The sequence below is a fragment of the Callospermophilus lateralis genome, chromosome 16 (genome assembly GCF_048772815.1).
Source record: "Callospermophilus lateralis isolate mCalLat2 chromosome 16, mCalLat2.hap1, whole genome shotgun sequence".
NCBI lineage: Eukaryota > Metazoa > Chordata > Mammalia > Rodentia > Sciuridae > Callospermophilus > Callospermophilus lateralis.
The window spans coordinates 82,408,028-82,421,986 of record NC_135320.1 but is presented as its reverse complement, the minus strand read 5'-3'; the positions used below and the strand labels follow the sequence as shown (position 1 = coordinate 82,421,986).

Sequence of the window (13,959 nt, the reverse complement as noted above, 5' to 3'; positions counted from 1 at the left end):
TGTGTCTATTTCCTCCCAGTGGCTTACAACTGGAGGAGAAAGGCATGACTAACCCATCCCTCTGTTGCAGCCTGGGCCTGGTGCCTGTTGTCATGTTCTCAATACGACCCTCGAAATCTGTGTGTGAGGAACTTGATCCCAGACGCTTCAGTGTTGGGATGGAGCAGGGATAAGAAAACGCCAAAAAGAACTCCAAGAAACCCCAGCCTTTTGATTCTTTGTAAGGTCTGACTTTGTTGAGAGTGGCATTTAGAAGAAACACCAGTCAGGCACCTACCAAGAATAAAAAAGCAATTAAAATGTTTTCGGGGAAATCTCCAGAAAACTCCACAGGAATTTTCATTCCTAATGTAAGCAAAACCTTTCAAAATGCAATTTTCCATGAAGAGGGAGAACCACCAACTAGGGTCCCCCCGCCCCCACCCATGCCCAGTGAGTCCATGCTCACTATCAAATTGTTTTTAGTCAAGTGTGGATTATACACAAGAAATCAGTTTTGTTGTTGAATTAAGCTGAGACAATAATGGGGTTAATATTGTTATCTCAGCTTAACCCAACCTATACTGACTACTTCAAAGCCTTTTTCAGATTGATATTCTAATGACTCTCCATGTGCTGCTCTCGAAGTACATTCTGCATCCATGTTTTTAACATTCAACCCTATTCCCTCTAAGTGCCAACTTGTCTGCTTCCAGGTGGCCAGAGGATCACAACATGCCAAGCTTTCTGCTGCATGGGCCCCCACTAAGGCTGTGCATGGGACTTGCCTGTGTCCTGAGCCTCGGGAACACAGGTAGGTCTGGTCAGTTCCAGAAGTATCTGCTCTATATAGGAAATTTGGGTCTTCATTGTGCTTTGAGAATCTCAGCAGCCAATGTTTCAACCTTAACCCTAAATGAATCTGATCAAAACGACCATTGTAAGTCCACTTTGGTTTTTTTGTTTTGTTTCCTCATCCCATTTCTCTCCTTCACTCCCCAAACATCACTCAATGTCTCCCTACTTCAGGGGACTGTCCTGAGCCCCAGGTATTCCACAGGCCCTTCTGTTCTCACCTTCACCTGTTCCTACAAATCCCCGCCTCTTTTTTCCCATGGGCTCCATCACCTTGGCCTTCTGTCAGTTCTTCAAAGTGATGTGCCCACTGCAGGCCTTTGGCTATGCTACCCTGCCCATGGAAGGCCCTCTCGGCCAGCTAGATCCTACCCGAACACGACTCATCCTTCAAGTCAAGGCTTAATACCCCCTCCCCAACACACACACACACACACACACACACACACACACACAGGAAGGCCTCTGGGTCTGACATGAGATCAGGCTCCTGCTGTCCTCACTCACAGTCCACACTCACAGCACTGAGCAGACCCTGGGGCTCGATGGTGTCATCAAGTTCTAGTGTTCTAACAGTTCATCACTAAGTATTTGATGGCTAATGATTGGACGAATGAGCAGATTACATGTGGGATTTTAAGCAAATCACAATTTCAAATTATAATTTTCTCATCTATAAAATGGGCAATTCAATTTCAATTCTCTCTGATGTTATCTCTGGGTTATAATTTCTCTCATGAAACATTTTTTACTTTAGTGTCTGGCATTAAGGGAGAATCCAAGAAAGAAAAGGGAATGACCTTCCTACCTATGAAAGAAAAGGGAATGACCTTCCTACCTATAACAGGTAAACGGGCAGGTCTCCTCCTGCGCTCATCATTCTTGGGCAAATTCCATGACCCTCTGTGCCTCCCTTCTCTCTCCATGGCCGGAGACTGAGTCTGCAGCTAACGCTCTGACAGTCACCATCATCATTCCCCTGGGTGGCAGCTGAACTTATGGCTTGTTGGATACTTGGACTCTCTCACAATCTTATGAAATCACAAAGACCAATCTGACATTCCACCAGTGACAGAAGGTTTTATAAAGGGAAGTATTGTCATTGGCCATCATCACCTTTGTAATAGTTTCATCTCTCTTTGCCTTTCCTTTGTGATGGTATGAAATTGGCTGTGCAAAGATGACAAATACCTGGTACTGTACGGAACAGAGTCAGGGAGCAATGCTCTCTTCCTATTTTTTCTTATTTTGACACAGAGTGCCTCTAAGTTGACAGGCTGACCCTGAACTTCTGGTCCTCCTGCCTCAGCATCCAGACTTACTGGGGTTATAGGCGTGAGCCACCAAGCCTGACCTAAATTTTTGATAAATAAGCAAATAATTTGTATATGCTTTTTTCAGGGGAGAGGCATGAAAGTTACTTTTAATTTTCTAAATTTTTATCTTTAATTAATTAGAATATTCACATAATTCAATTACACAAGGTACAAAGGTATATAAAGATAAAACGCTTCCCCGGCCCACTCCTCCCCTTTCCCTAAGGATGCCAGAGACACCAATATGGAAACAAGTAGGATCATTTTTCATGAATATTAACCCTATTTGAACTTCCAATTTTTTCCTCCTCAAATGAGAACACAGTTCCTGTTCTGTAGGTAATCATAAAGGATGAGAGGTTATAAAATACTCAGTGTGAAAAAGCATGAGATGTGTCAGATACCTTCCGTTGTAAAGATACCACTGTCTGCTTGTGTTTTGGAGGTGCTGGGGATGGAGCCCAGGGTCTCCCACATGCTAAACAAGCACTACACCACTGAGCTACCCATTCCCCAAGGTTGCTTTTTTATCCAAAAATAGAATAGAATAATGAATTTATATAATATATCCAGAAATTTGAAAAATTTCAAAATATTTGAAAAATGCTTCTGTAGAACATCTTATTCCAAAATTTGTGCTTTAGGGGTATTTAGTTCACACTTCAAATAGTGTTACTAAAATCTCCCCGAGGATTTGCAGTTAGAAAAAGGAGTGCTAGGCATAATTTTTTTAAGTAAAAGGAGTCTGTTCAAGAATTATGGTCAGAAAATATAATAATTATGGCATAATTTTAATTTAATATTTATTTTCATATGCATAGTCCATAAGTATAAATTCAAGAAGATGGGATGGACTCATTGAAGCCATTCCAATTATTTCTGAGAGATTTTTTGCAGAAATCATGTATGCTTTATTAGATTCTATTAAATCTAAAATTATTACTATCAAATCAATGAGAATACACCTAAATTTATGGAAGTAAAAACAATGTGAGTAGATTTATTTACTTAAAATAGCAAACTAATAATAAAAGAGAAAGAGAGAGAGAGAGAGAATGAATTATGGTCAGAAAGACTGAACCAGGCTCACCACGGTTGCAGAAAGGTGTGGGCATCATGCCAGGCAGCAGCCCTCAGTAGCCCTGTACCCTGCAGAGAGGCTGCTGCTGCTGGGTGGATAGCCAGCAGGTCTGGGGATGCGCCCCCCCCCCGCCCAGATCTCAGGGGCTGCTCAAGGGCAGACAGTGCAGGTACAGTGCTACTCAGAGCACCTGAGGAGACAGAGCTGGACTCTTCCAAGCCAGTGAACAAGTCATTTGATAGCTTGACTTGCTTAATAATTTTATGTTTGTCTCAAAGTTCCTTTTGTTGTAACATAGCCCCTCTACCTCTGGCAGCCATGTTAGGGGAAAGGGAATTCATAGCCCCCATGTGTCTCTAACCCCAGAATATCTGGTATTTAACCAAAAAAACTTTGATAACTGGTAAAAAGCCACAATGGTGTAAGCAGGCAAAAGTTGACCTGATCTCAGCTTCAGTAGGATACTGGAAAAATAGGAGGGCACAGGCTACCTAGCCATCGGTGGATGGATGGATAAGAACTTGTGGCTTTTACGTAGAATGGAATATGATTCAATTTTGAGAGAAGAAAATCCTTCCTTTTGCAACAACACTGATGAACTCTGAGGACACAGTATTCCATGGAATAAGCCAGTCACAGCAGGCAAACCCTTGGTGTCTCCCTTACATGAGGACTCTGGAAGAAGGAGGCTCTCAGGCACAGAGAGGAGAAAGGCGGTCACTGGGGATGGAGGAGGAAGGACGTGGAGTTTGTCGTTCAACACGTATAAAGTTTCAGATCTACAAGATGAAGGAGTTCTAGAGCTCTGCTGTACAACACAGTGCCTATGGCTAACAATACCATACTGTGCCTGAAGAATGTGGTTGGGGGTAGACTACATATTAATTGTTCTTATCACACTAAAGTGAAATTTAAAAAAAAAAAAGCAGGTGGAAGCAGCGCGGACAAGCAGAGGGTTTTATCTTAGCCTCTAGCTGGCTGTGGGCTTAATTTTTATGCATCTCATTTTCCTCCCTCTTCAGATGGATAAATTACATGAAGCTGCACTTCCAGGATACTATTTTCCTGATAAAAATTTTTATTTCAGTGTTTGGAAACAGAGGCATTAATAAGGAGAAAGATGGGGCTCTCCCAGGAGCAACAGGTAACTAGGCTAACCCTGGCTTCTCTGGAGCACTTCTCTTTCAGACTCTCTGGGCCTTTGGTTCTTCCATCTATAAAATGGACATAAATCACCCTCTCCATATAAATGTACGTGGAAAATAAGCATTAACTTTTTATTTTTTAGTTGTAGTTGGACACAATACCTTTATTTATTTATCTTTATGTGGTGCTGAGGATCCAACTCAGGGCCTCGAATGTGCTAGGCGAGCGCTCTACAGCTGAGCCACAATCGCAGCCCAGCATTAACGTTTAATTATGGCTGCAGCAAGGACAGCAGCAGATACAGTGTGGCAGTATCTCCTCTAATGCAAGCTAACTGATCCTCCAGGTCAGTCATTTCCTCAGGAGGCCTTCTCCATCCCCAGCTTAGTGAGCTCAGAAGAGTGCTGACAGCAACCTGCTGTTCCCTGTATTGACATCTCTCACCTGTCATTACAGGTGAATCTCCTGCTGCCCAAGCCACATTCAGGAAGCTTCCTGGAGGTAGAGAGGATTATTTCCAGTTTACCTCATTATACCCAACACCTAGCATCTTGCTAGGCGTTCCATGAGTATCTGTTGAATAGATGAATGAATGCTTTTGATATTTCAAAATTTCCTTTGATATTTTCTTGGACATCACAAACTTTGCCAAGTAGACAGGCAACCTGATGCTTTGGAGGGACCTCTTCTCTGCAGTTCTAGGAAGTCGATTCTAAGCCCTTTGTTACCATTGCTCAGTTGGTACAGTGAAGGCAAGTTCTTGCTGTGCTCAGTTTCCTGACCCAGTTAAGGAGTTGGGTAGATTCGACTCTCTGTATTATAATCATCTTTTATATTTATTAAGATGTAGATTTGCAGGCCACACCCATCCCTGGGAAATTAAGATTTGGAGGTGAGGGTGCCCACAAGAGAACTCTGGACCTGCCTTTCTCAGTTTCCCCCAGGGACCTTCTTATACTGCTGAGCCTGAGGCCAGCTACAGCAGGGCTCCAACTTCTCCAGCTCCCTGAGGCTGGGAATGTGGAGTTGCATTTCGGTCATGAAAAGTTTTTCCTTCCTAGTGTCTGTCCTTAGAAGAGAAGAGAGAAAGGAAAAGGGGGTGGCGTTTCTTGCTAACACCGGTGAGTCTCCCCGCTACCACTTCACACAGATATGGGCTGCTGCAAATTCTACCACCTCCCTGAACCTCCCCTACAGTAGGGTAGCAGCATCTCTAATTGTTAAGTGAGCATTTAGTATAATTTGAAGACAAGGCTTGCAGCAATATTAAGAGGAGCATGGAGCACCGTTGCTGCCAGGTCCACTCAGTTTCAAGCACCACTTGGGAGAAGCGGGGTTTCCCCTGGCAGTGTCTGTCCACGTGGCTGCACACATTGATACCTGGGGGTTTTCCTTTTTCATACTGATGACCTATGAAACCTGGAGCTCTGAGGAGGACGCCCAAGCATCAAAATCATGGACTTTGAAACCAAATCTTCTCCGGTGATGTCAGTGGCCCACCAGGATTTATACCCCTCTTTCACACAAGCACTTATTTCCAAATTCAGAGCCACCTAGATCCCCTGTGATATCCTTGGGTTTCCCGTTACAGGTGACAGGTGTCCCACCAACCCCAAGCCCCTCCAAGCCAGAAGTGAAACAATCCTGAGGGTTTCTTGGGTTTCCTTTGGTCACCATGTTGGTCACCATGTGTGTGGTTGACTGTCGCCTCTTGAGTTCCTGGTAGAAACCTCCCCTTGTCTTCAAGCCCCCTGTGCCTAGCACTGGGAACGTGTGCAGCCCCCAGCCAGAGTGAAAGTTCATCTGCCTGCCCTTTAGAAAGGAGAGGCTGCCTCTGTGTGGGGACAGCCGGCGGCCAGCCTTGCCTTTTCACCTCTTCCAGAGGTCCCTGCAAGGTCTGTGGATCTGTCGGCGCTGAACCTGACGGAGCTTGTGAACGGGATGCTGAGCAGAGCTTTAAAAGGTAAGGACTGGTGTCCGCACCCTCTACACCTTCTCTTCTGTCCCCGCCTGCCACCTGGGCCAGATACACCCCTCCACTGCGCCTCGGTCTCTCCATGCTGGGGGCGGGGAGAATACAGTGTGCTGTCTAACCCACCAGGAGACTGAAAATACCAGTGAGAGGTAGGAGCTGCCAGCATTCTGAAAGCAAACTACACCCCAGACACGCTGTATGGGCAGTGGTCATAAACAGAACTCTTATAACCTAAACTAGCAATAATTATCCATTGGATAAGTTAATATGATCCAGAATTTCTCTCCTTAAAGCATAATGAGTCCTACTGAGTGCTTACAATACCATTGCAATCAACTTCCTTTCTATGTTGTTTTAGATAGCATATGCTTAATAAATGGGAATGTATGAATCTACTATAATAAGAATTGGGGAGTAGATGGCTAGAAGTAGGACCTGCTAAAATGAAGAAGCAAAGCAGGAAAGCAAAGCCCAGTCTTTACTTCATTATCTATATTACACTTTGTTCGATAAATATTTGTGAAGCACCTGTCATGTACCAGGTGCTCCCTATTCTAAGTATTGGTGGCAAAACAGTGAACAAATCCGGCAAAGATCCCTGTCCTGAAGGACTCATATTCCGGGAGGTGAAGAGGTAAAGTAAGTGGCGACCATGACAAGCAGAGAATGGGAAGCCCTGCAGGGCCAGGGAGCTGAAGAGGCTCATTCTAATACTGAGGTCTGTGTTCATGGCATTCCCTAGGATGGTGCAGTACACACACTACACAACTGTATGCAGTAGCTTTATGCCTGTCTACTTAGTCATTTACTTATCCAATGTTATTTGAGGGCTGATTCCATCCCCATCTCAATGTGTGAAGCTCTAGCCACAAAGATATGGCCCACCCTCATGCTGCTCACATCAGAGCTGCCATCAGTAGAGCTGCCGGGGGACATGTACGATAGCAGGGAGTGATGGATCATCGTGCCAACTCTGGAGAGACTGAAGCAGCAGACAGCAGGACAGGCTGTACTCCGGAGCTCCTGTTAACCCCATCCTGTCCCCTGCAAGGCCCTGCACCAGGCTCTGCAGGATGTTGCAGAATCAAAAGCTGTGACTGGCACCTTCAGGAGCTCAGCCTCTTCAATGCCTAAGCTAACCCGCATAGCCCTACGAGAAGGTGCTCCCACTCCCATTTCACAGACACAGAAACCCAGGCACACCCCTGCCATTCCGACTGGAATTCAGGTCAGTTTAACCCAAGCCCATGAGCTCACCCAAGGTTTTCCAAACTTGCTGCATGATCAGAAACACCTGGAGCATTTTTATTAAATGTGTGGCTCCCAGACCCTTGGCCTGGAGATTCTGGTTCATTTAGTCTTTGTTGTAACTCTCAAAGTTTATTTTTACCACATGCCTTTGGTAATTCTTACCATCAGAAAACCTTGAGGAACTGAGTGCCTGCATATTCAGACTATTGCAGAACCCGTATCCCAAGGAGCTCATAGACACGGTCAGGGCTTCCCATCTAGTGTATGGAATCAGGCCCTAAGGGGTGGTGCCCAGGAACTGAGGCAGAAGGGGCCTCAGTTCTACTGTCCCCGCCACTACCCTGGTGGGTCACAGTCACACAAATAAAAGTTCAGGCACTTGTTAAAATTCAGAATCCTAGGCACACCCACCTCCCTAGTCTTCCAGAACTGTGGCAGCACAAATTTCTGCTGTTCAAAGCCACCAAGTTTGTGGGAATTGGTGACAGCAGCCCCAGGGAGCTACCACGCTTGGGATCCCTACTCAAAGAGTCGCCATGGCTTCAGAAAGACACCAGAGCCAGGGGAAGGCGGGCGGCAGCGGGTTGTTTATTTTTTGTTGTTTTATTATTTGTGTTCACTTTCATCATTGGCTTTTTATGCTATTAATTTTACTGTCTGTTTGCCCGCGTATAGTGTTTATTCATTATTATGGTCTGTGTTTTCATCTCCATCTCTGGACAGATAGCAAGAAGTTCTTCTCCCTGCTGAGCATCACCTCCTACAGCTCCTTCGCCTTCCACAAGTTTTCAGTGGCCATTTATAACAGTGAGTGCCGCTGGCCCTTCCCGGTGGTGCTCATGGTGGGGAAGGCCAGCCGGTGTCGGGCCACGGTGTGATGGCTTCTCTTCACAGTTTCTAACCTGAAGACAGTGGACCCGGCCAGATTCCCCACAAGGTACTGCTACTGCTTAAACAACCGCACCAACGACTTATCAGGTGGGTGGAGCCGGCTGCAAGACTCACCGCCTTTCCAATTTCTCTTGTGCCCTTTTAAACGCGTCCCCCGCCCTTTGTTGTAAGGTAGGAAAACACAGTGAGATCTTTTGTGTTTAAATATATTCACATTCATTGTCCCAGAAAGTTACTTGCTTGGTTTTACTGTAGAGGAATGGCTGTGTGTGCACAAAGGGGCAAAGACAAGGTTCACACAGCACCATCAGGGAACAGCGTGACCATCTGTCATCAGGAAGATGGGCTATGTGTGAAAAACAGCCACCGACAATGCACAAATGAGTGGGTGTGGCCAGATGTTTCCACTGCATCCAAAAATGTCCCAGAGACTTTGAGTTAGAGAAAGAAGGTCTCAAGGGCTGGGGACGTAGTTCCCTGGTAGGGTACTTGCCTTGCCTATGTGAAGCCCTGTTTGCTCCCTGGCACTGCAAGAAACAAAAAAAAAAAAAAAAGAGAAAAGGGAAAAAAATTGCAAAGTGACATGCAGAACACAGTATTATTGATGAAAACATTGTATGTATCTGGATACCAGATCAGCAATTTCTGGAGTCTATGGTTTGGGGTAGAGACTGTTATTAAATGGAGACTTGTTTTATCTTGATTTTTTTTTCCATTGGGAATGTATCCATGATCCTTACATTTACAGAATTTTGAAAAATGGAAGTAAAATTATTCCCACTAATTCATGCATTCAACAAATTCTTTATTGAGCACATACTATGACCCAGGCACTTTTGCAGCTGTTTAGGACCCCAAAGTAGACACACCCCTGCTCTCCAGAGCTAAGAGGCGGGGACAGAGAGTAAGTGAAACTGGAAATGCACAGGACTGACTGCATGACCATGAGGACAAAGAAGCAGGGGAAGGGCAAGAGAGCCATGGGGCAGAGCTGCTGCTGTGTGCAGGGTAGCAGGAGAATCTCCAAGGAAACAAGGGTCGATGCTCAGGTGGTGGAGGGCAAAGGTCCAGTGTGTCTGGAGCAGGTGATCCAGGTAGAGTCATGGGGAATGAACTCAATAGACGAAGGTGGGATGCAGAGGATGCTGCAGGTCACGTGGGAGTTTATAGCCTGCTCAAGGATTTCCAAGTTTCCCTCTGAATAAAAAGGAGGCTGTAGTCTTGAACAGAGAAGCAGCAAGAGGGAACTGCACCATAAGGGATCCGTCTGCTGAAGAAGAGATGGTGAAGGAAGCGAGGGCAGAAAGCCTCCGAAATCTTCTCTCCTTTCCCATTTAACTAAACATAAAATACTTTCCATGGAATGACAAACTCCGGCAGGCATTAGCACTGGCTGTGCGATCTGTGAATATGAGCATTTCCTTAGCCTTGGTTGGACTTTGGGGTAGATTTTAGGTTGTTCCCAATATAAACCATCCTGCACTGAACATCTTTGTGTATAAAGTTACTCCCTGTTTCAGATTATTTTATGAATGTAGACTCCCCAAAGTGGAATTTCTAAACAAATACTGAAAGTTTTAAAGATAATAATTATTAATATTTACTATAATATCAGCACTATGTGCCAGACCTGCACAGAGTACTTAATATGTCTTATCTCATTAAACTCACCTTGCAAATTTCAAAAAAAAAATACATTTTTTTAGTACTTTTTACTTACATAGAATAATGGGTTTCTATGATACCTGCAAATCACATCCTTTGATGATATCCACCCCATCACCTACCCTACCCTGATTCCGAAACTCAGTCCGTGTCTCCATTGCTGATCCAATAGTGAGGACAAGGTTTGGGAAAAAGGAAAAAGTTCAGTGATTTGCTAACAAAGGAGAAACATCGGGCACTCCTGTCCCAGAGCTGTGATTCTCATTGTCAGGACACCCTGGGGCTTTTAAAAGAGGAAAACAAGGGCCCGGGTCCACATGTTATCAGCAGATATAATTAATCAGTGTCCATCAGGTGCCCACGAGGGAGCCCTTGCTCCAGGGCCCGGGATGGGGGCTTCTTTACTCTTGTGGGCAGGGACACTCTTCCATGCAGTGGGGGACATGATAGATGAACCTGGATGGACAAGTGTTAGTCTACTTTCACCCTGTGTTAGGGAAGGAAAGCAAAAACTGGCACGAGTTTTGAAATAAGCCAGGTGGAACAGCAAGGTGCGTATCAGAGCATGAAGGGACCCTGTTGCACGGTCACTCTTCCTCTTCCATGATAGCCTTCCCAGAGCTCTCATGTTTTAGTTCCCTCCTGGACCCCACAGTTAGGAAAAATGTGGCACTTGTCACTCTGAGTTGTCTTATGATCTCCTGTTACATCCACTTTCCTGCAAATGATCTGGTTTCTTCTCTATGGTTGAGAACGCACCACTGAGTGTATAGACACCATATTTTCTTTATCCATTCGTCCATTGACAGTGTCCATGTTCCTTCTGCAACTTGGCTGCTGTGAATTGTGTTACGATGGCTATGGGAATGCAGTTATCTAGAGTCTGGGACCTTAATTCCTTCAGGTATGTGCCAAGGAGTAGCTGAATCATAGGATGGTTTTATTTTTTTCTGAGGAACCTCCATACTGATTTCTGTAGTAGCTGAACTAACTACACCTTGCTCCAGCAGTGTGTAAGGGTTCCTTTCCCCCATGTCCTTGCCAGCATGTGCATTGTTTATTGTATCTTGATGACAGCTCTTCTGACAGTTGAGATGGCATCTCAATGTAATTTTGATATGCATTTCCCTCATGGCTAAAGATGTTGAACTTTTTTCATATAATTATTGGCCGTTTGTATTTCTTTTTTTGAGAAGTGTTTGCTCAGTTCATTTGCCTACTGATATTCATTCGGTTGTTTGTTTTGCTTAGTTTTGTTTTGTCTTTTGGTGTGAGGTTTTCTGAGTTCTTTGTGTATTTTGGATGTGAATCCCCTGTCAGAAGAAGAACTGGCAAAGATTTTTCCCCTTCTGCAGGCTCTGTCTTCACTGTGTGGTGCTGTGCAGAAGTTTTTAAGTCTGATGCCGCCCCATTAGCTGGTGCTTGCTGTTATTTCCTGAGCTACTGGAGCCCTGTTCTGAAAGTCATTGCCTGTGCCTACACCTTGAAGTGCTTCTCCTGTGTTTTCTTCTAGCAGTTTCCAAGTTTGGGGTCTTATGTTTAGGTCTTCGGTCCATATTTAGTTGACTTTTGAGAAGTGAGAGATAGGATTTGATTTTAGTCACCTCCACATGGATGACCAGTGTCCAGCACTATTTGTTGAAGAGGCTAATCTCGTTCCAATGATTTGGGCCCCTTTGTCAGGATCCAGATGGCTGTAGCTGCCTGGGTTCGTCCTGTGTCTTCTATTCCATTCCACTGGTCAATGTGCCTGTTTCTGGGGCAGTGCCATGCTGCTTTTGTTACGATGGCTCTGCAGTGTATTTGAAATCAGGTATTGAGATGTCTCTAGCATTGCTTTTTTTGGTTCAAGGTTGTTTTGAATCTTTAGGATCTAACAAAATACATTTGAAGAGGAAAAGAGTTCTTCATAATCATGTCTTTCCCACCATTTCATTAGCCTTGCAATTCAAGGTTTGTGCTGGGTGAATCTTTACCCTGATGTGTGAAAGAAAGAAATAAAATTTGAAGTCACACCTGCCTAGAGATAGTTTTAATTGTACTTCATGAACCAAAGCATACTTCCATAAACTTAAATAATTATTTGAAAATAATTTGATTTATAGATTGCTGTCTACTGATAAAATAGCATATTGTGTTGCTGCTGTGTAAGCCACAGCAATTTCCCCAGGGTGTGAAAAGGAGCAATGAGCCTGACACTTCTCCCCCTTGGACAGCTGCCGTGAGGGCCTGTGCTCCTGGGCCAACACTGTGCTGTTGCTCAAAGCCTTTAGGGGGGATGTCTCTCTGAATAATCTTCAGATTGGATAATTTTCTTTTTAGTATTCTCAACTCTAACATAGAGCCCTCTTTGAAGGTAGATTCACATATTCTCTTTTTTCCCCCCATATGAAATAGTTTAGATTTTCAACATACTATGATGTCAAGATGTCATGCAATATGGACAAATGTAACCAAGAAACCAGGAATAGCTGAAAGCACAACATCCATAGGTGGTCACTATTAACATTCTGATGGACTCTCTCTAAGGCTGCCTAATCTATCTGCCTAACCACCTTCCACCAGTCATCTAACATGCTTACACATTCCAAATACCTACCCATCTATCAAGCCATTATATAGGTTACTTCCTATATATAGGAACCCACTCTCTGCATTATTTAGAATACAGGCTGGGCTCTACAACAAATGGCCCCCAAATAGGGTGGCATAAAGAAGCAATAGAGAATTGCCTTCATGCATGACCATGTGAGTGGGCATGCCAGAGCTGCACTGGTCATTTGATTATTGTGGCCCAGGTCCTTCTAGCTTGTTGTTCTGCCTCCCAAATGATACTGTCCTTGTCAAAGTGCAAGGTGGCTGTGGCTACCCCACCCTCCAGTTAAAAGGATGGGGAGAGATGTGTTGGAAGGCAGTACTATTTGTGCATAGCATAGACACGTTTTTAAATTCTCTCTCTCACTTTATATTGCCCAGAATTTAGTGCCATGACCACACCCACCTGCAAAGCAAGTTTGAAAGTGTAGTCATTACACTAACCCAGCATTTCTCCAGCTGAAATTAGATGTTCTCTTACTAAAAGAATTTGGGAAAGAATTTCTTTAAAATAACTCCATTTTCAAGACGTATGTGTTCCTCACCTTGTCTGAATTCATGGTATTCATGGAAAGAAGTTACATAATTTACTTAATTTATCTCCTCTTGATATAAACTGCTGATTCCTGATATTTTTACAATTTTAAGCAATGCCATAACGCACCTGGGTAGACTCGCTGGACTATTTGCCCAATTATCCCTGTAGGAGATAGCCCTTGAAACAGAGTTGTTGGCTGACAGGGAAACAATTTTATGGTGATCTAAATTGCTGAAATTTCTTCTAGAAATTGTGCATAAGTTTACACTCTTATATACAATATTTCAATGCATAACTTTTCCAAACCCATGCCACCTTGAGTATTAAGAAACAGTCTTAAATGATCATCAATTGGATATATAAAAAGGATTTTTACCTACCTTCTATTTATACATGAATGAAGTCAAAATAATTTCTCTGTGAGCATTTTTAGTAAATTAGATAGTAAAATTTTCATTAAAACAAAGAAGATTTTGGAAGTACTAATAACAGTTTCTCCTCCAAGCTGCTAATAGAGTGTGGAAGGGATTCTAAAGGGGCAGTTGGTTGAGGAGTTGAGTAAGAAGCTGCATGAATGGAGGTGGGAATATGGGAAAGAGGGGAAGCTCTGGCCCAAGGCAGACCTCAGCTAAAATCCAGGCTTTGCCACATACCGTCAGACCTTGGG

The 13,959-nt window shown here is 44.0% G+C and overlaps 1 protein-coding gene across 1 annotated transcript in view; it reads left to right on the top strand.

The window, feature by feature from the left end:
• The first annotated feature begins 714 nt into the window (after positions 1-714).
• The window catches only part of Hhla1 (HHLA1 neighbor of OC90), a 32,552-nt gene continuing 19,307 nt past the window's right edge, over positions 715-13,959 (top strand). Inside the window, exons 1-6 of the mRNA XM_076836310.2 lie at positions 715-793; positions 1,592-1,681; positions 5,439-5,498; positions 6,260-6,340; positions 8,327-8,410; positions 8,498-8,581. Coding sequence (XP_076692425.1) covers positions 715-793; positions 1,592-1,681; positions 5,439-5,498; positions 6,260-6,340; positions 8,327-8,410; positions 8,498-8,581 — 478 coding nt within the window. The remainder of the gene's footprint in view (positions 794-1,591; positions 1,682-5,438; positions 5,499-6,259; positions 6,341-8,326; positions 8,411-8,497; positions 8,582-13,959) is intronic.